A 22383-nucleotide genomic window follows, 5' to 3' on the forward strand; every position below is an offset into this window, starting at 1 on the left:
TCCGCTCCAAGAAAACAAACTAAAACAGACTCCAGGACCGGCAAAATACAGCGGTGTAAGTAGGTCGAGCAAAGTCAGCTACGGACTTTTCACAGGAGGCAGATTTATTCCCAATAAGATCATTTACTCTCTCATCATCCTCCTCTTCCTCACATATACTTCATACACTGGTAGAGCGAAGATGGAGCGAGAGATACATTTATTTTTTTGTGTGTTTTTTTGTTATTTGTCGCATTTTCTACGCACTCAAAATTCCTCAGCTCCACTGCGATCACATACCCTGGTATATACAGTAGAGCAGTATTTCCGATTTTCCTCCGAGTACCAGCAGAGGACGCTTGCGTACCACTGGTGGTACACGCACCACAGTTTGAGAACCATGGTATTAGGTCATTTTAAAATTCTCTCTTTTGGTCGACCTCTTTTCTTCGAGAGCTTAGAATTATAGATAGATAAGACAAGTGATCACCTCTCAGTGACTTATGGCTCCCCTTAAATTGACCACTTCCAACAGCGTTTGGCTGAAACGTTTGCTGTGAGCCAGATCTCCACTTTCACTATCAGTGCTGGACCTCACTAAAGTCTCTGCACCTGGTTGGGAAAGTGAAGCGAGAAGAGTGAGGGCTGATGTCAGTGTATCTGATCATAGCAGGGCGTCCAGCCCCAGCTAACTGCACATGGATCCAGCTGAGCACATGTGCCCGTAGCGTGCAGAATCCATGCTGAGCGCACACGGATCAAAGACACAAACGCATGCATACAGAATGTCAGGGGCAAGGTGAAGGTGTGTTCGCTATGTGTGTGTGTGTGTGTGTGTGTGTGTGTGTGTGTGTGTGTGTGTGATGGCTGCATCCAGGAAGTGGCACATGAGTGGCCACATGTTTCAGCCCCCCAGGAGGACAGACTCTGTGCTCCAGTTGCAGCCTGCATTTGTCCCAGATACTGTACCCCTCCCTGCGTCTTTTTCCTCCTTCTTTCTCTCTCTCTCTATATCTCTGCTCTCCCCTGGGTTTTAGGCAAGGCTGTCTGATTCAATCTGATATTTCTCATGGGCCCCTAATAGGTCTGTTAGTGTAAAACAGGCCCTTTTCCCTCATGCGGTAATTGGCTCCGAAATCATTTCTTTGTCAACATCAAGGCTGCAGTTCCTGATTATAATCCCTTTGATGTTGTAAGTCAGCCATGTGCTGATGTGAGCACGCAGCACTGTGGAGCTGAGCTGATAATAAGTGTGTTTGTACCTACTGTACGGGTATTGTGGAGTCGTCTCTAATTGCTGTTGTGCGTTTGTTGTGTATGTGATGCTACAGGAACGCCGAGCAGATGCAGTCGTGGATCACGCGGATCAACACAGTGGCCGCCATGTTCTCAGCCCCTCCTTTCCCAGCGGCCATCGGCTCTCAGAAAAAGTTCAGCCGGCCTCTGCTGCCCGGGACAATGTCAAAGCTCTCCGAGGTAACGTTGTGTTTGCAGCCATTTTACAGCTCGGTCCCAGTCAAATCCAAGAGCTTGTGAACGCCACTGCAGCCAGTGAAATCTTTCCAAATTAAAAAATTATGATCTGTACTCTGAGACAGTAATTGGAAATAATATGATATATAACAAGATTACCGCAATATAGTTGCATCCTCTGTACAGTTCACCCTTGAATAAAAAAACCCAGAAACAATCAAATTAAAATATGATTAGAGTAAAATTATCTAATCCAATCCAACTTTAAAAAGAGTAAAATGATAATTAATATAACAGAATTACAACATCATTAATGAAGCAATCGATTGTGTTGTCTTAGCATAGAGGATTTGTCATGCTAAATTGAAATAGTAAGAAAAAACTATTTTATACAAGACACGGGGGGACATGTGGAGCGTTACTCTCAGTGAATCAATATTGTATGACTTCAGAAGGGCAAGTTAAAGCAAAATCAATGTCTGCTGTCAATGTCTAGGCTCCAGAAACAGAAATGCATTGACACAACAAGGAGACAGAAATGAAAATAGCAGAGCTTGACACACATAAAGTGTGCTTTATCTGACTCATGGCACAGACATGATTGTCCATTAGTAACTGCCATGGCCGGAGGCATTACCATTATTTATGGGGGGGGAAAAAAGGTGAACTGATTAGATTTTGGTGGCTAAAACGTGGAAATCTTTTTTGTCCATCATTGGCTGGAGCTCATGACCATATTTTCATATTTTTGACTGTCAATAGTCAATAATCTATTGGAATAAACAGAAGAATACATAATTCATAATTACATAGGCAGTTTTTCTTTATCTGATCCCCGTCATGATGTCAGTGTTGATCTTGCACTCACAGGAGGAGCAAATCAGATCCCATGAAGCTCGATTCAGAGCGATCTCCACCGAGCTGGCCGAGCTGCGCTCCTATCCTCCGGACCGCAAGGTCAAAGGGCGCGAGCTGGAAGAGTACCGCCAGCGAGACGAGTATCTGGAGTTTGAGGTGAGGTGGATTGTTTCCAGCCCTTGTTCCAGTACACAAGTATTATTGGGGTATCTCTTTATTGAATCAATTATGTCTGCCTCCACTAGGCGGCACTACAGCCTTTCAACTTGTTAGTATTAGGTGTTTTTAGATTGATCTGTTGCATCACAGACCAGAACAGCAGTTCCTTTTTTTTTTATTACCTGTACTTTTTTACGTACTTGACACTTGGTTGCTGCTATAATTTCGTTGTACATGTGCGATGACAATTAAAGGTTTCTGATTTCTGATTTCTGATTTTGTACACATATGAAATGCCATTCTGTGTCTTAACACCATCCATATATGAAATAATAACATATAAACATATTGAGCGCTCATGTTCTGCCTGTTGCTCTCTCCGTGTAGAAGACACGGTATGGGACGTATGTGATGCTGCTGCGGGCTAAAATCCGGAGTGGTGAGGAGGACCTGTCTGTGTTTGAGTCCCTGCTCTTGGAGGACAACGGACTGCAGAGGGCTCACTCGAGCCCCACGCTGCAGGACAGCAGCCAGGCCAGCCTGGCCAGCAGCACCAGGGACGGCGGCAACAGCAGCAAAGCCAGCGCCTGCAGCAGTAAAGTTCGGCAGGAAGGCCAGAGACACAGCTACCGACAGGCTGTCAAGAAGTGAGACAGGGTGGGGGGCGCCGGGAGCGGCACGGCGTTGCACTGTCAGCGGCAGGCTGTCTCCCTGCATAGGTTTTATTTGAGATCCAGGAGGGTTCGGAGCTCTGCTTGAAAGGGGAGCTGGAGTGAGGGTCTACCCTACACCCTACCCCAACCATGAAGCCCTACCCGGCACCCCAATCTTCTCATCTAACAGAGGAGGTGCAGATCCTGTGACTGACAGACTGGCTGGGGGGGAAAAAAACCCAGCGAGGGTGTTAGTGCAGGAGGTAACGGATCTGCAGAGACATGGTGTCTTTGAGAACATACGCTGGGTGTGTAGCAGTCAGTACCATGCGCTGAGATAAAGAGGGGGCATGTAGACTGAACAGGACACTACACAGGGACCTACATCCAGCATAGTTTCCTTTCCCGTCTTTTTGTTCTTTCAAGGCACCTCTCCCACCTTTTTTCTCCACCTCTCACTCAGTTTTGGGACCAAATATGTTTACACATTTCAAAACATCTCACTTTAGGCCACTGATGATTTGATTTCAGTTCAACCGTTACCGCCACTTTGATTTGAGTGCTGTAATCGTTATTGGACTTCTCAAGAGTCAGTGGGTTCACGGAGGCATTACATTCCAGCTCCTTTTTTTTTTTTTTTTGCCACATTCCACTCAGGAGCCGGACATTGCAGCTTTTAGTTTGTGCATGTGTATTTTGCTAAAGGCAGTATCAAGTGGAATCTGTGGACAGTGCAGATGAAGATGGCAGTGTAGAACATGATGAGGTTGCAGCTCATCTCTACTCTTTTCTCTAGACACTGATGTCCAGTTAGAGGCAACAGCATCAGTGGGAATTCGCAGTACTCCTGATATGCAGCAACAGTACTGCATCTCAATAAAAGAGGTTGGGGTTTTTTTGCTCTACTTGAACAAGTGATCTATTTCTGAGTTGCTCTTGCTTCTGTCCCGTGATGTGCTTCTGTTTCTCTTACTTCTTCTTGGCAGAATGTTGTTTTCTGCAGTATTCCGCATGCCTGCATCTAGCACAGCTTCTTATAGGCCTTTTACGACAAAACCCAGAGCAGCAAAGTTGTTTTCTATGGTCATTCATGTCCTTCTCCTCATGCCGGTGCCAACATGTGTAATCTATGTCTGTACTTACAGCCTCTCATTCAGAAACCCTATTTTAACACTCACCAGGCAGACCCTGAATGTTCTTGTTTTTCAGTATTTTTACAGTATTTTACAGTCGTTTGTTGATGTTGAACATACTCCTCCTGTGTATGTCCAGTATATGATGAAATATGATATTGAAAATTTAAAAAGGAAATATGTTATCCATACTTATTGTATACATCCAGGATATGTTGTATATAACACACTGTCTGCTTTATGCTTATATTGTAGGATATACTGTATTTACAATGTATTCAACACAGTATTGTGAAGATGCATTAGGTACACACAGTTGTGTCAAAAGCACTACCTTATAATCATTTGTTGTTTCGTTTATGTTTTTTTCTTTGTACATGGTGGTAATAATTCAGCACAATGTGAGTATTATGCTAAAGCCTATGTACCTATCGAAGATTAGTAAGCGATCGTGACAACATCACACCACATAGTTTGGATAAATGCTGACTGGTGCGAGGACTTTGGCTGTGTGGAGTATTCCAAAGAGCATGTGGCTCACCGGGACCTGAGAGCATGATTGTAGTTGGATCAGGGTTGATACTGTTAACAAATGCATGTGAAATAATGAAGTGTGTAAAAAAAAAAAAAAGAAAGAAAGAAGGAAAGCATTGAGATTATGAAACCCCTCGTTTAGGAGATAGTGGGCAGCAAACTGGTCTATATACCAGACAGTGTAACTTGTGGAACATGTGTTAGCAGCCACATTCACCTCATAGCATTGTATTGTTGTACAGCCATTCCTTACTCAGGCTTTCAAATGACACCAGGAGCAGCTGCAGTGCCAGGGTCCCACCAGCAGGGAGAGCTGTCAACATTCAGTTACGTTCTTTCAGCCATAATCAAAACCTGCTGCACCTGCAGTAAATATGCATGGTGTCACCCCCTCACCTGAGTATGGGGGCAGGGTGCAGGGCTAAATGAGACAGGACCTGTTTGCAAAAATATGGATGTCAAGCTAAGTGTGTGCCTGTGTGTGTGTGTGTGTGTGAGAGAGAGAGATAGATGTTCAGAGTTGCCTGTTTTAAATATCATCTTTGGAGAATGAGATCTCTGCAGTGACTGCATATCCAGGCCTAATCAGAGCGTATACTGTTTTGTACCTAATCCTAATCCTGTCCGCAGTTTGCCACAGTTAACATGCAAGTATCTTGATGATTATTTAACCGATTAAGTAACGTTTAAAGCAAAAAAAAATTGTCTCATGGCCCTGCCTTGCTTGTCAAACAAGAGAGACAACTCCATATTATTATTGTTATTATTAATATTATTTTAATTATTTGTTAAAAAGAATATATCTGAGAATTGTAAAGGTAAAAAATGTATGTCCCTTTCCCAGAGTGCAGGGTTGCATCCTCAAATATTGTCCAAGCATTAATCATTATTGTATAATTGTAGAAGAAAGGTTCAATGGCAGATCCTCTGGAGAGAATATTCAGCAGGTTAATTAATGATTAAGAAGAAATCTTGACAGTGGAACAGAATTGAGAATCAGGGCTAACCTTGGATTTGTTTGTGCTTCAGGTGTGTTTAGGTTTCTCCTCGACTTAATCTACACACAACCTTAAAAAAAAAAGTAATTCTGTCTTTGAAAACCACATATCACTCTAATAGCTGCTGAATATACGAGGCAAAAATTATTTCTACCATTATTGTGCCTCTGTAATTTGGTTATTTCTTGTATTTATTTATGGTTTTTTTTGTAAAGTTTGCTTTGAAAAGCTACCAGCTTTGAAAAGATGGAGAACAATATCCTTTTTATTTAATTTTAGGCCTGTGCCCCAAAATTGTTGCATCTGTTAACGGGTTAATTGAATTTCTTTTCCTTCCCTTGAGACAGCACTGATACAAGATCCAAGTAGGGTCAAGCAAACCTTAATCCTGCTGCACATTATGTATTATAGATGCAGAATCTCTATACAGTCCATATACTGTGTGTATAATTATGGTGCAAAAGGAAGGCAAGTCATCCGAGCTTCCACCTTGGCAAAGTGTCTGAGGTCTCCTCCCTCTCCTCCCTCTCCTCTCCTCTGTTGTCACCATTCACTTACATCAAAGAGCAGCTGCTGGATCTCCATGGCACTGGTTAGTGTGGAAATGGCTGGTTCCCTTGGTGACGGCTGTGTGATGCTCAAGCAAAAGTCACCCCGTTGCACTCCAGCCACAGTGGCAGATGACTGTTCTGAAGGCAACATTGCATGTCTGCAGCAGTCAGGGTGAACCGTCCTTTACCGTGTGTTTCCTTCACAGCCTCGTTTTCTGAATGTGACATGTAAATAAAGCATGAGATATTATGGCCTGCTTTCATTTATATTATGGTTACAGTATTAAATTAAGGGTTATTGTGTATAAGATAGTTAATCTTTTTTTTCTCTCTCTCTGTCCTTGAGCTCATGGTCACTTATTTTTATTTTTTTATCAATGTGAATGAAGGAAAAGGCTGTATTTAATGCTGTTGTATGCTGTTGTGTTTTAGGGGATTGAATCAGTTCATACAAATCGTTTTACACATCTGATCTGATCCACCTCAGTGTTTTTTAGACTGGTGCAGGCAAGGCCATGTTCATTTTATGCTATACATACATACATGCATACAGTGAGCTACACGTGTCACTGCCTTGTTAAAATTCACCAAGAAAATGTTGTTTGTGAGCTTCTCATTTTTGGAGGCGTAGAAGATTAAAAAAATAAAAGTGTTTTAAAAGTTAAACTGTGTCTGTGTGGAATGTAAGGGGTACATTTTAAGTAGGTGCATTTCTCCACTATATATCATATTGTACTTTACACACCATTACCTGTATAGCTTATTTGCATGTAACAATTTGCACCTGCTGTTATATATGAAATACACTTACTGACAGGACACCAGATAAAGTGGCTGGAGATTGTATAAAACAAAAGTACTAATAACATTAAAGTTTTATTAAGGTTATTCAGTAATGACATTTATAATCAGACATTATTTCAACGAGACAGTACTTACTATACTAGTAAATTAACACTTTTTTGGGTTAAACTTAACACATTTATATTTTCATTAAATTATTTTAAGTATTGATTAGCTTCTGCTAACATATTTTCTGGAAATAATGTCTTGCTCTGCTGGTAAAAACATGAAAGATACAGAAACAGATATGTCTGATGCTGAATTTGTTATTTTCATTTATATCGTATTTATGAGAGGATGATTTATGAATTTCCAGTAGATGTTTGGATGTTTAGATTGAGTTGTGTTGCTGAGTGTTGCTGAACGGTCGGACTCGTGTTGTTGAACGCAGCCTCGGCTCATTTCGAAGAAGAACAGCCGGGGTTTCTGATGACGTCATGCAGGAAAGTACACACTCTGAAGCCACAGCGCTGCTGACCTGAAGAACAACAAGACCCACAGTCACATTTCTACACTCAGCAGCTCATGACAGCGTCGTAGAAACACCAAGTAAGTGTCAGGCCGCGGCTCTTCTCAGAAAAACAGCACCAACATGTCATTTTACTTCCGTCGAAGCTTTAATTTCTTGAGCATGAAAAGCATTGAACGACCCGGCCTATTTCCTGGTCTCTTGTTGATCGGCTAAACTGCAGCTAGTCGGCAGCTAACCTGTGAAAACATTGTCTAAACTAGTTTATTGTTTGTACGTGTGTGTTTTTCAATTCCTGGTAACATCTCGCTTAGTGTTTAATGTGAAGATATCGTCCGCTTGTACCACATTAGCACAAAGCGTCAGTGTGTTGGCGTGTTGGTGTTAGCGTCGAAAGTAAAATGACATTAGCCTGTCAGCTCTTCCAGGATATAGTCAAGCCCATGAGTTTGATGGCTCCATTAACATAGCTAGAAGATTAATCTTCTCCATTTCCTGTAAGTCACGCTATAAGGCGATAAAGTTGTTATATTTATAGTTATGTTTTTGTACAGCATGCGTTACAGCTACAGCTGCTCTTGAAGGCTGCTACATTAACTGACGATTGTCCGTAAAAACTGACATCATCATCATGATTGTTGGTTATTTTTATTATAATAATTATATTGGTACATCGCTTTGTTTGCTTTGACAAAAACAGCCTACTCGGCGTATAAGTAAGGAAACAACGTACATGAATCACGAAATCAGCTTTCAAAATAAATAAGAGCACGAGGTCAATCCAAATCAAAACGAAAAATTCAAAGATATTTACTGCACTCATACACGATAGAGAGTGCCCAGTTTGGGAAGCTCATGAAAAGCAAATGCTCTTGCTGGTGAAATAATTAATAATCACTTATCATATTTATTTCAGGTACAGTTGCAGCAATGGAGAAACCTCCCTTCAGGCAGAACCAGAGCTGTGGTGACTGGGAGCTGAAAGAGAGGCTGGGTATAGGCGGCTTTGCCCATGTTTACCTCTATCAACATCATGTGAGTGTCGACCCCTTTACAACATGTTACAACATTGGGAAGAAGTCAGTATTAAAAACATACCTGTGTGCTCAGTCTACTTCTATTTAGAATTTAGATACTGCATTACAAGAAACAATGTTGTATGTAAACAGTCTAGTTATAGTGAAATGAAGAGTATACATGTTAGTTAGTTTAGGTTTGCTATTCATTTATTATTATTAAAAGTGTAAATAGTCCTTACATGAGCGCTTTTGGTGGACTGTGAAGCAGCTGGGTGGTATTCTTCTTCTTTGGGGTTGTGTTGCAGCCAATGGCACAGGAAAACATGTATAATGACTGAGGGATTGGTGGAGTCTGGGTCTATGTGTCCTCCAGTCAGTCCATTCAGTGAGAATGAAAAGAGGCTGACTCCTACAATGGGGCAATTTTCCCAAGAAGATCGACTATAAATCCTCCTGATCTCAACATCATCGCAAAGCTGTTTCAGATATGCACTGAACTCTGGGCATTAGATTAGATAGCTTTCTTGTCATTGTAAGCAACATAATTCCATAGCAGCAACAAACACACACACCACCAATAAAAACATCATAAGACAACGTGATAACAACATAAAAACATATAACAATAAGAGAGAAACGCACAAAAAGCTTCAGGGTGAAAACAGGCTGGCAAGCTAAGAGCAGTTCAGTTCACATTTTATATTGAAATGAGGGTGTATGACTAAGGGATAGTTTTAACATAAGGGGGAATTTAAAGTGCAAATGGCTGTGGAGAAAAAACTGTCCCTAAACCTGGATGTATGTGTTTTTAAGGATTTATAACATTAAACAGATGGTGTGCAGGGTTTGTGGAATGATGTTTGTAGCTCTGCGATGATAGCATGGCTGGCAATGTCATCTAGAGAGGGCAGGGGGAGACCAGTGATTGTCGTGAAACTCTGTGGTCATGGTCAAGAAGCATTTTGTCCAGTATTAATTAGGTCGTGGCAACCATAGACAAAGTCCACCAAGCAGTGGCAGACACAAGTAGACAAGCATACAAAAAGCACCAAACTGGAGAGCACAGCTGCTCCACACAAGCACACCACCATATCTCCATTATCCTGAAGGGCTGTAGGTGTGAACACAAATTTCCTCAGGAGTTGCTCCTTTGGGATCCCTAGCATGATCTCTACTTAATATCTGAGTGATCTCGTTTTAGAATACAGAAGGGGGAAACTCCTAGGAATCCACAGTGAGCAAATAAATGCCCTACTTTCTGCATGTGCAAGCCAGGTGCCACCCCTATGTTGATCCTCTGGAAATACTCATATTGTTGTAAATGTGTCCTACTCAGACAACATCCTTCTGTGCTCATTGTACATAAATGGCAAACTCTAGAGACATCCAGGCCCAAATCTCTTAACCTGGAGTTCATGCCCGAAAACGGCTTAAGTGTGTTAATCCGCTAGAATCGTAGGTGAAAATTAATCAGTGAAAATTATTTGCAAGGATGGGGTGAAAACATATCACTTCAGTTTTTTTAGCTCAGTAAATGAAAAGTTAATGGCAGTGCGTTAATGTTCAAGGGCTTACTGCTGGGGTTGAATCAGCATTTATCTACAACTGCTCTCCATAGGTATATTTTATATACTTAAACTGTATGTATGTTGATTGTTTTGTAGGAAACAAATGAAAAGCTAGCTGTGAAAATGTGCCGTCTGGAGCTCACACCAAGGAATAAGGACCGATGGAGCAGAGAAATCCAAATCATGAAGAAGTTTGTTTATTTACTCTTTAAAAACATTTTATACTATTCTGATAATATCACAGTGATGTATCGTAAATATGATTCAAACAAATGTTGTATTTTAGCTATAGGAAACCACTGATGTTCATTTAATTTAATATTGACTCCTGAGGTATTGTGCAGCCAAGTAATGCAGCTCTGACACAGTTTTCTCTCTCACTCAGGTTAAATCACATAAATGTTGTGACAGCCCGGGATGTCCCAGAGGAAATGACGCACATAGCCTTAAATGATCTCCCACTGCTGGCCATGGAGTACTGCTCCAGGGGAGACCTGAGGAAGGTGAGGGAGGCAGTCACAATAAGCCATAATAATTTAAAAATGCTATTTAAATATGTCAACTGAAGTGATTTCAGGTCATCATCTGTCCAAATTAGGGAATAATTTATGAAGTCAGAAAGTATGGATGAAAATGATCATTCTTCCCACATATGAGAGGCTTAGCATCCATCTTATGGTCAATAACATGAACAATCCTTTGCTGAAATAATAAAAGCATTGAAATGTGGATGTGGATATTAGCTGGGGTTAATGTGAGCATACTCTTGTGTTTATATTTGTCTGTAGCATACATTTCATAGTGCAAATGTACAATTAATTTCAATCATGTATATAATAGTTTGTAATATATAATGTGTTTTTTGAGGGTTGTTTGTCCCAGTAGACAACCCAACTGATTTTCCTTTCAAAATGTAATAGTGTATATCAGTCTAGCTCATGTTTGGACATTCATGTTATTATTCTGCTTACTATGTGGATTTACTGCAGGTGTGAAAATATGATTAAAATTAATTACATTTGTCTTTGTCACAGGTTCTGAGTAAACCTGAAAACTGCTGCGGTTTGAAAGAGAGTGAAGTGCTCTCATTGCTCAATGATGTTGGTATGTCCCATGCTTTTCTCATCATCATTTAGATGTTTTACTGACTCATAATTCATCTAAACCACTGATTCCTGCTCTAGGGTCTGGGATTCAGTATCTGCACGAAAACAAAATCATCCACAGAGACCTTAAACCTGAAAACATAGTACTGCAAGATATCAACGGAAAGGTAAAGTAATACAGTTTGGTTTCCTGCCTCCACCATTTGACAGTACATTTTGAAGAAGTATTCTCACATTTACTTATTTGTCTACAGCTGGTTCACAAAATCATTGACTTGGGCTATGCTAAAGACCTGGACCAGGGTAGTCTGTGTACCTCCTTTGTTGGCACACTGCAGTACCTGGTAAGTGTGTAAGCAAACAAGTAATTTTGTTTTTCTCCAATTTATGTAGCATTATGCAATTACATCTTACTATAATTATACTATACTATAATATAATCCTTTAACCTTCTGCCGCCTTCAGGACTGAGTGAATGCACATATGACATGCCCATGTCTGTTTAAAAAAATAAAGATATGGAACATTTTAGTTCACTGTCAACCAAATGCTTTATGTTTTCATGCACCACCTTTTTTCCTTCAGGCACCTGAGCTGTTTGAGAATAAGCCATACACTGTCACTGTGGACTACTGGAGCTTTGGCACCATGATATTTGAATGCAGTTGTGGTTTCCGTCCTTTCTTACACAATCTTCAACCTGTGCAATGGTGAGTTGTTGTTGTTGTTGCGCTAACTGCTGCTTTGGTCTGTAAATGAACACAGTAACACAACTGCTGGATGCAGTTATGGCACTTAAAATGCCAAGGGCTTGATTACTGCAATTTATGTGAAAAAATGGCTGCTTATGCTGTTTATTTTTCAGTCAGAAAAAATGATTATTTCGTTCTTTTTTTGTCTATAGGGCTAGCAAAGTGAGGAATAAAGGTCCAAAAGACATAATGGCTGTTGAAGAACTGAATGGAGAAGTGCGATTCTCCACACACCTTCCATACCCCAACAATCTCAGCAGGTTGGGATCTTGTGTCTTCTGATATTCCTTTTAATGAAAGAGTTGATCAGCTGTTCTGTACTCATGATCTCCTTTAACCATATTATGGTATAGGTGGTTTTTAGTCAACCAGGAAGAAAATCTCAATCAACTTTAAAGGCATGCCTAACTAAACTTGAGCTGCCGCTAATGATTATTTTGGTAATTGATAATTCTCTCCATAAATTGAGTATTTGTTTGGTCCAGAAAATGTTGGGCAGTGTTTTTCAAAACTGGAAATGATGTTCTCAAATGTGTTGTTTTGTCCATAAACCAAAATTATTCAGTTTGAATGATTTCTTTTTTGTATGGATTAAGGAAACTTCACTTTCAAACTTCAGATTCACAAAGTCAGAAAACATGTTTTAATAATGAAAACCCCCTCAAAAGAATGAATCGATTAACTCTGCTGCACTCATTAGATAATAAACAGGGAGGTTGATAGTCTCTGAGTGTGTTTGTTTGTGTGTAAGAAAGAGCAAGAGCTGCGTGGAAGGGAGATGCATTAACGTAACAATATTACACGTCAGTGTGGATTTTGTTGCCTGTTGCCCTGTGCTGTAATAATTAAGATAAAATGCATTTGTAGGACACTGTTGGAGCCAATGGAGGGACTGCTTCAGCTGATGTTAAAGTGGGACTCTTTCCAGAGAGGAGGCCGAGTGAACGGTGACACCAAGAAACCTCAGTGCTTTGAAGAACTGGAGCAAATACTGAGTATGAAGGTGAGTTTTTAATCAGCTGTTTCTTGGTTGGCAGATATTAATATATTTCTCTTGTAACTAAGCGATAGCTAATATTTTGTGAAAATCTTAACAGTTTAACTGTCATTACAAGGGCTGGAAATGATTTATAAAATATAACCTGTATTAGTGATGGATATGAGACCTGGGTTTTCATGTCCATATTGAAACTGTTTTCTTCTTTCTGACTGAAAGTGGTTTCTTGTGTTTTTCTTAACATCTACAAATGTTGCCTGTGCACCTGACTGAACATGGCGATGTAAGCATGCTATCTCAATTGCTTCCTTCACTGACAGTTTTTCTCTTCTGTCCCTTCAGGTTGTCCACATCCTGAACATGACCACAGCTCAGGTTCACTCGTTCCAGTTGACTCCGGACGAGTCTCTCCACAGTCTGCAGAGGCGCATCGAGTCGGAGACCAAGATCGAAGTGGTGAACCAGGAGTTGCTGCAGGAGACCGGTGTGTCCCTGGACCCCAGGAAGCCTGCGGCACAGTGTGTCCTAGATGGAGTGGTAAGCTCACGATTGATCACTGTGGCACCTCCCTGTGGAATGCACACAGTAAGACTATGCTTATAATGTAGGACTGGACAAATGTTTATGTTTTCAATACTTGATCTGCAGATGATGTTCAGGTGAAATAACAGGACTAATGTATATATATTTCACTTGTCACATATCCCAGACTGGAGGTGCTATATTCTGTTGTCCTCCCATCTTATGCATCTCATGTCCTGTCCACTCTCCACTCCGCTAAGAGAGGCAAATGTGCCAAATGACCCAGTGACAGATGTTTCTACTCTATATGTGATGATGATTCTTCTTCTCTTCACTGTAGCGAGGGTGGGATAGCTACATCGTCTACCTGTTTGACAAGAGCATCACCAAGTATTCTGGTCCCTTCAGTGCGAGACAGCTACCTGACAAAGTCAATACTATCGGTGAGGGTTTTTTATTATTATTCATGTTGCTGATGAGACTCAGATTAATAACATCCCTAGTGTCTTAATGGTGGCATTCTCCTCCATGTTGTTGAATACCATACAGTATAATTGTGATGTGGTATTAACTTTGTAGTCCAAGAGGCCAAGACCCAGCTGCCCCTGGTAGCATTGAAGAAGGTTTGGGGTGAAGCAGTGAGCTACATCTGTGGTCTGAAGGAGGACTACAGCAGACTCTTCCAAGGACAAAGGGCTGCGATGTGAGTCAGAAGTTCTACACTCTGTTTATGTGATGACAAAAGTCATGAAATGTATAGTATTTGTATTAAACTGCATGTTTCCAAATGATTTCATCTTACAAATATAAACAAACTTTCAACAACACTGAAATACTTGGATATATTCAGGTATCTTGGTTAAGAGTTTTTTAAAGTAAGGCTACACTGTGCTTGACTATGCCTCCAAAAGGCATCTTGGCCTGAACTTTTAATCAGACCAAGCCAAAGGGAAACTCAAACATTTAGTTTTTATGATGTCAAAGTTAAGTATTTATGTGTTGATGTAGGACCTTGATAGTCCTCAATAGTTTTGGTGCTGCATGATTGTCTATTATTCTATCATCTCTCGTACATAGACGTGTAATTGTCTCTTTCCGCCTTGTCCAGGCTGAGCCTCCTGCGCTACAACACCAACCTGACCAGGTGTAAGAACAGCATGTTTGGGTTCTCGCAGCAGCTGAAAGCCAAGTTGGACTTTTTCAAAAGCAGCATCCAGTACGACCTGGAAAAATACAGCGATCAGATGCACTATGGCATATGTGAGTGTTTACTCGCCTCACTTTTGTCTGATGTTTCTAATGGAACTTATTAAGATCTGGATTTAGTGTGTTGACCTTCTGAGCACGGTACTTGTTCTGATGTGTTGTCTGTGTTTGTGTGAAGCCTCTGAAAAGATGCTGAAAGCCTGGCAGGAGAATGAGGAAAGGGCTGCGGCTTTTGCACAGGTAATCCATGTTAACCAGTCAAAATACATGTGTACAACATTACAACAGCCTTGTCTGTACTAATCTATTTTGGAGCAGTCCTTTAATTCCTGTTTTGCCCTGCAGGTGGCAGAGGTGAGCCACTTAGATGATGAGATCATGGCTCTTCACTCTGAGATAGTGGAACTTCAGAGGAGTCCTTACGCCCGACGCCAAGGAGACAAGATGGAGCAGTTGTGAGTTTGAGCCTGTCACCAGGAGGTGGCGTGTTGGGTTTATTTTTGCTCTTGCTCTTATATACTGAGCTGTGTGTATTCAATTAGTGTAAATGTGGTGTGCAGTTTTTTTCATGGACAGTTCAGATGGCCATGAAACCAAATGTATGTATGATGCACTTAAGTGGGGACCAGAGTCGGCAAACATTGCTGCTCGTCCATGTTTGTACAGAATATGAACGTAGACACTCTGATATTAAACGTCTCATCTAACAAACGTGTAGGGAAGTCACATTTTCACTGTTTTAATCATAGCTTAAAGTCATACTATATACAACAATGCTAACTATGGCTCCTGTGTTTTCAAGGGTTTGTTGTATATTAAACAACAATGTTTAGCCATTAAAGCTATAGCTACTGTGACTTCCATGAGGTAGATAGACAAGACAGGCTCCATTCTAATACTGTCTAAGACATGCTGCATCCGACAATAATCTGCTGTTCAAAAGACTTGAAAATGAATAGATGATTGATCTTATTGTCCATGATTTTTTGTGATGTTTGTAATGAGCCTCGTAAATGATTTTAAATCACTCAAATGAATGCTATTGCAGGGAAGATAAGGCCATCGATCTATACAAGCAACTGAAGATGAAGTGCAAAAGTAAGACGCATTTTAATAAAATTATGGTGTCAAGTTATGAGATCAGAATAATACGAAATGTAAAGGCCTACATTTCCTCCAGCAAAAAGAAGAAATGTGTTAAATGGTTCATATGTTGCATGTCTCCTAGTACCTGAGCCAGATGTGAGCAGTGACAGCTCAGAGATGGTGAAGGCCATCATTCAGACTGTCCAGAACCAAGACAAGGTCCTCAAAGATCTGTACACCCACCTCAGGTACACGCCCACAGGCTCTAATGTGTTGTGTAATTTTTTTTATTGGCATTTCTTATTCATGCGTTCTCTGAAATGAAAACCCCTATTAATTCCGTGCCTCAACAAGTCACAGTGCCACCACTGTGTTTATGGTGTGTTGTGTTATGCATTTTGCCAACAGTAAAATCCTGATCAGCAAACAGAAGATCATTGACTTGTTTCCACGAATTGAGAAAACCCTGGAGAGTATTAAAGATGCAGACAACACCGTGATGCAGATGCAGATAAAGAGGCAGAGGGAGTTCTGGCACTTACTGAAGATCGCCTGTGTAAGTTACTGTTTGTCTGTCCCATTCTCATGTATGTGACCTCTCAGGAAGTGGAGGGAATGTTTAATGTTGGTAGATGTACAACCCCTTTGATAAGGAGCTTCACACAATCCCTGCTGTTAGAAGAATACAAGATGTTCTGAGGAGAAACATGCTCTGTTTATTATTATCATCACTAATACTAAGTATAACTAAGTGTTCTTCCCTCCTTCAGGCTCAAAACTCTTCACGGAGCTCGATAGCAGCCAGTCCCGAGTCGTCCAACCTGCTGCAGGTTTCCCAGTGGTCACAGTCTGCTCAACCTGTCAGCTCCCCGCATCCTTTAATCTCCTTACCTGGACCGAATGATAGGTAAGTGATCACATCCATTGTTATATTGAGTCCTGGTCAGTCTTCACATCTGTCCATTATGTTCACCTGAAGGTCTGAAACCATTACTGTGTCAAATTACAAACAGCAATATTCCACCTTTCAGATACAAGGATCATTTATTAGATCAGCCGGTGTGTTTGATTTTGTTGATCACCGTTGTTTCCATTCCTAAAAAAACATGAAAAGAAATCCTTGTGGTTAACGCTGTGGTGTGCAACTTCAGTATAAACGTTATATTCAAACCATGTCAAGTGAGTTCACACTGTCTGTGTTTTCCCAGTGTAGTTGTTTTTGGATTTCGTGCCTGTGGAGACACAGAGATGCATTCATTTTACATTACGTGTGACTGACTGTGTTAGTGAAGTGAGATGGCAACAAACTGTAGGTTAAGGAAGGTTACGTGAGGTTGTGAGATACTGAAAACACTTAAGGTGTGGGATAAGTCTGCAGCTTAGAGACACTAGCAGTGTTTTGACAGGAGTTGAACGCTGGAGCTTTAAAAACATGTTTATCAACATTATTGTTTGGGATTTTGTATTAGTAGTGTTGTAGATGGTGAAATTATTAATAAACAAAAAAAACACTGTACATGTGATAAGCGCTGCCATGTGATTGTCTCTAAAAGACCTTGCGTGTGTGTTTTCCTCTTCAGTGACGCTGCTCCTCGGCTGCTGCAGGAGAACCAGAAGTACCTCAGTCAGCTGACAAGCCTGATGCAGGAGGCTGCTGACGATCAGGCCAAGAGCATAGCGGTGAGTTCACTGGTTTCAGTTTTTATAATGGTAGTTTCATAATCACACGGCCTTTAAAAGTTCTAAGTTAAGAGACAAAAAATGTGTTTCATTTTCCATTACGTAACCTTCTCTGCATTTGAACTTATGGATGTTAATCACAAATGTATCCAATGCAATTTCAATATTGTTTAAAAAGTTAAAAGTGTGGTTGTCATCACACAGTTGAGACAAAAGGGTTGTTTTTCGACTAAAGCTGGGGACACACTGCAAGATTTTGCCTGAATTTACCCATGATTGGTTGGGGACAGTCGACATGGCGAGTTGGCAGAGTAATCTGTTCGTATGTGAGGGTAACTGACCCGAACTCAGTCGCAGTCATTCAGTCGGGTAGTGTGTACTGATTACCAACCCAACTGCAAGCACATGCTGCCAACAGCCACTGAAATAGAGTATATGGGACACAGGAAGTGGTGTCACGATATGAAGACGACAGGCAGTAGTGGGCATATCAAAACGGTGATGGTTTGTTTACCCTTTAAACTGTCGCTCTCGTAGACACGGTCGCTCTCACGAGAGTTTGTTGCGTTTAGTTGGTTTGACAAAATGATATAATCTGTGATCCCTCATCAGGCGCAGTCGCTAAATGTGTGATCCCCAGTCCAAAATCTGCTGACTCCAGTCGGACAGTGTGTTCTCCAAGTCTCTTCAAAATTGGTAATGACTGTGAAAGTTGTGTAGTGTGTCCCCAGCTCAAGTGGAAAGAAGGATTTCTGAACACAAAAGCACCATTGGAGTGTAGCTGCTGCTTTCCAGTTTTTTTTTTTTTATAAAAACACATTCCTTTTTAATTCTTGTTTGTTGTTTCCAACTATTGACATCGTCGTGTTTTCCTCATTCAAGGACCAAGACTGGAGCTGGACAAAGTACGATACTTTAACGACAAAATTAAAAAAGCGAAACGCGTAAGACCTGTTGCCGTCCTCCATTCCTGCTTGTGCTCCGAGTAACACTAAGGACTGTAAGCTGTTGACACAGCGGACGTTGTATAGTTGTACATGGACTTGGCTATTCTCTTAAAAAATGGTTCTCTTGATCTTCTTTTAAAAAAAACAAAAAAAACAAACCTAAGTGAGTGCAGACATGCTCTGTGATGTCTGTCCACTCCCATCGACTCACATGGTGGAAGGTTCAATCAGTTGTTGTTTTTTTCTATGAGAAAACAAATGAAGCCGTGTCTCTCTCTCTCTCTCTCACTCTCTCTTTACTCCTTTTCCACACACTATTCATCAAATCTCATAAAACCTGATACTCGTTTATACTGTTGTTGCAAGAAACTGAGCAAAAATGTAGCACCGGATTTGAGGCTTTTGGGGTGGATTCATCACATGAGGAGAATGTTTGACAGAAACATGGGAACTAGCTCAGCGTCATGACATACAAGGGAAAGGCAGGAAGTGGCGGGGGGAGGAGGAGGAGGAGGAGGAAGGGCGGACGAGCGGCCGTGGAGGAGGAGGAGGAGGAGGAAATTACAGTCAAGCAAACAGCACTTTGATACTCCCGTGTGTCCTCTCAGCGAAGAGATGAAACGTTCTATGCTGCCGAAACAGTCAGAGAAATTACAGTCATGACGAGACACAAGCTGTCGCTCGTGATCAATTTCATATAATTTTACTGTAAACATTCTGGTATTTAGATTCTCTCTCTACATATTGTTTTTGTTTCAAGTTCTTTTTAAAATAATGTTATATATTAATATGTTTGATGGATGCGGCTGGCCATTATGTTTATACAGTGTCTATAGTGTACATCTGTTTATGTTTTGAATTATAGGTTTTTTTTGTGTGTGTCTCATTTATGCACACATACTGTTTCACTGGAGAGTTAATGCTGCGTTCATGTCATATAGAGCGAAAACACTCGATTTAAATAGATAGAATTGGCAACTTGAACCATTTTTCCAATGATAAATAAAAGTGAAAGGCTCTGGTAAGTTTTTACTTTTATTTATTTATTTGTTTGTTGATTGCAGCACTCAGAGTTTTGGGAAAGTAGGGACTTTTCTGGTCTTTTTTTGTTTTTGTTTTTATCAATTATTTAAAAAATTATGTATTTGTTGGTTGAGCAATACAAGCATTGATGGATGGAAAAAGTGTTTTCCACTCAAAGTCAGCATTGCGTCGGAGGTGCTTCTACAATAAATATTCATGTCATCATTTAAAATCATCCTTTATGTTTAGTTCCATTTTTGTGCGGATTGTGTGGATGCATGAATGACATCACACACCCATCATTCAGGGGAGCTAAACACAAATTGAATTGAGTTTTTCTTTTCATAATTCATAATTCTAAAATAATTCTGTTCCAGAGCCACCTGTGACATATTTTCCAACCTTGTTCAATCCATCCATAATTAAAAAAAATGGATAGATATTCAGTTTACAATGACCTAAAACAGACCGTTTTAACAGAATGTTATAGAAAAAAACCTGAAATAATCGATCAATCATGTTTATCCAATATTTCTTTGTTGGACTTTTTGCTCTATTAATCTTCAAAGTAACTTAATTGGCAAATGTTTGATAGTTCTGACTTTTAAATAAATAAATCTTATTCATTTCTTTGGGTTTTTGACTGTTGATCAGAAAAAAGACGTTTGTTGCAGTAGTACAAATGAACTGGCTGTGAAGCAAATGACGCACTAAGCAATCGCAAACGTGGGACTTCCTCTGTAACATGAACCCCATATGCCGTAAACGCAGCATTTTTCATGGTGGAGTGTTTGTTGGAGTTTGGTTTTCATCTTTAAAAAAACGCTGTAGCACAGTTTTCATCTTCACACGCTGATCCACGGTGGCGTGACGTGACGTTGAATGAGTAGAGCCGAGATTCGCCAAGATATCAAAAAGATTGTCGGCCAGAGAGGAATGAAATTCTAAGTATGTATTTATGAAGTTGAAGTGCAATGGAGAGAAAACAAAAAAATATTTTTTATATTTAAGTCACTCGGATTAGTCGGTTTTCTTTGGATCCACCCGATGGTTGAGACTCGTCTCTGAATGTTTAATTTTTAGAAATGTCATTGTATAAAAGATCCAGTGTTTGCCTGGTAATAAAAATAAAGACTTTGGCATGAATGCTGCTGTTTGTGCTTATTTCTGGTTAATGGTCCAGATACCTTCACAATCGAGCGTGTAAATCCTGATTAAATGGAATAATAACATTTGTTGAAGGCCCAATTTCAGCTGTTTGATAGGATTAACCCCCCTATTCCCCAATGGTTTGGTCCAATTTCATGTTTTTCTTGTGCCTATCACTCTCCAGATTTATAAATAATACTTATTTAGGCTATTTTGATATTATCTTCCACCTTTTTATTGTTTTATGATGTAGTTATTTCTTTGACTTTAGAAGTTTCATTCAACAGTTATCTCATTTCTAATTAAGCCAAATATTGTTAAATTCCGAGTGTTCTTTGCCATGTTGGTAATTTTAACCGGTTTTCAAGTCATAAATAGTTAGTTAGGACTTAAATTGTGTATCATTGCCACTACCATTCTTGGTATTGCTGGTTGAACATAGAAAAACTACAGACTATTATTTAAAACATGTGAACCTGCTGACGGCTCAAACACTGAAAGACACATTTTCAAAGGAGAGTAAGGGAGAAAGTACCAGGCATTAATCCAGGAATGACTCTCTAAAATCTTACTTTTTATTGTCCCCCCCCCCCCAATGAACAATGAAATGGGATTTTCACCACTGTGCACAACAATAGACATTTAAATCATCCGTTTCTACTATAAACACATGTCGCAACATTAGTCATCTGCATTTAACGAGACGGACAAACCAAAGAAATCTGCTTGTAAAATGTTGGCTTTAGGTCTTGTTCTGTTTTGCCTTTCGATATGACTTAGCTTTTTGTCTTATCTATTATCTATTAATAGTTCGTCAATGACTCTGCCTGTCCCTGCTCTTTGTAACGCTTACACTTGTATCGTCACTGTTTAAACTCGTGACCTTTTGTTGCGGGAGTTCACATATCATTTCCTAAAATGGCCGTGGACGTGTTGACTGTCGGGTCACCAGACCACGTGACCCGAGTGGTGTCTCGAGCTTGTGGTCTGTGCTAAATGCATTTAGAGACGGAGATCACATGGGTCCTCTTTTGTCCCGTCCTTCTCCAGCTCCTCATTGTCTCCCTGAAGACCAACCAGGATTTGTGACACGGAAGCTACACAAAGAAGTCCCACTGTGATGCATGCGTGTGATTGTCCATGTTGAATTGATCCTCGTCAGTAATTGTTTGTCGGCTACTGTCGGTCCTTCGTCGCAGAAGAACGTAAAAAACCATTGAAACACACGTCGTTCTGGTCTTTTGAAGCCGTTTCCCAACGCGGACGCCGACGGTTATGAGGAATACCAGAAATGTAGACAACCCTCGCTGTGAATAGATGTTTCACAGATGTTTTGGTTTTAAGACTCAACAGTATCTACTTATGTCTGGCCCTCAACACGGGCCTTAATGTGCACATGAGGAAGAAGCCGTTCAGTCATTGGCTGCGCAAACATTTTTAGAGGCATGTGTCATGACGGAGAACATTCTTTCTCATCCCTTCAATTATCTGGCGGTTCTCTGTGGTTTTATTTTGAGACCGCATGCAGGGGAAGGTCCTGACTCAAGGTCGGGGTATGCTGCAGTAAAGGATAGTTGTTGGTGATCCGTTGACACGTTTTCCGTTCATCCTTCTCTAACGCTCATCCTTCAGAGGACTTGGGTGGTAAGAGGCAAATGAAAGTTAAGGTTAAACCCGG

The 22383-nt window shown here is 40.5% G+C and overlaps 2 protein-coding genes across 6 annotated transcripts in view; both read left to right on the plus strand.

Annotated features, from left to right (window-relative positions):
• Nucleotides 1–3380, plus strand: part of LOC131448320 (PH and SEC7 domain-containing protein 1-like) — a 56105-nt gene extending 52725 nt beyond the window's left edge. For all 4 annotated transcript variants that reach the window (XM_058620660.1, XM_058620659.1, XM_058620663.1 and 1 more), the window contains 3 exons: nt 1311–1455; nt 2323–2466; nt 2857–3380. In XM_058620660.1, the coding sequence (XP_058476643.1) occupies nt 1311–1455; nt 2323–2466; nt 2857–3120 (553 nt within the window). In that variant the 3' untranslated portion in view covers nt 3121–3380. The remainder of the gene's footprint in view (nt 1–1310; nt 1456–2322; nt 2467–2856) is intronic.
• A 4213-nt stretch (nt 3381–7593) lies between these two features.
• On the plus strand, nt 7594–20702 carry LOC131448650 (inhibitor of nuclear factor kappa-B kinase subunit alpha-like). 2 transcript variants are annotated; one of them, XM_058621285.1, is made up of 22 exons: nt 7594–7730; nt 8567–8685; nt 10334–10428; nt 10623–10740; nt 11272–11341; nt 11422–11510; nt 11598–11687; nt 11929–12053; nt 12248–12355; nt 12963–13098; nt 13435–13629; nt 13955–14057; nt 14194–14317; nt 14723–14874; nt 14999–15060; nt 15166–15275; nt 15869–15918; nt 16049–16154; nt 16315–16462; nt 16677–16813; nt 17487–17586; nt 18199–20702. In XM_058621285.1, the coding sequence occupies exons 2-22, from the start codon at nt 8581–8583 to the stop codon at nt 18217–18219; spliced, it is 2244 nt and encodes a 747-aa protein (XP_058477268.1). In that variant the 5' UTR covers nt 7594–7730; nt 8567–8580; the 3' UTR covers nt 18220–20702. The 2 variants fall into 2 exon arrangements, with proteins under 2 accessions (XP_058477268.1, XP_058477267.1); XM_058621284.1 differs by having other exon boundaries at nt 18469–20702.
• Nucleotides 20703–22383: the final 1681 nt, after the last annotated feature.

This window comes from Solea solea, chromosome 21, assembly GCF_958295425.1.
Source record: "Solea solea chromosome 21, fSolSol10.1, whole genome shotgun sequence".
NCBI lineage: Eukaryota > Metazoa > Chordata > Actinopteri > Pleuronectiformes > Soleidae > Solea > Solea solea.

Coding starts and splice junctions, on each gene's coding strand:
- LOC131448650 (XM_058621284.1), top strand. CDS start 8,581: ATGGAGAAACCTCCCTTCAGGCAGAACCAGAGCTGTGGTGACTGGGAG. Junction 10,429..10,622: donor GAAATCCAAATCATGAAGAA/GTTTGTTTATTT, acceptor TCTCTCACTCAG/GTTAAATCACATAAATGTTG. Junction 16,814..17,486: donor TTACCTGGACCGAATGATAG/GTAAGTGATCAC, acceptor TTTCCTCTTCAG/TGACGCTGCTCCTCGGCTGC.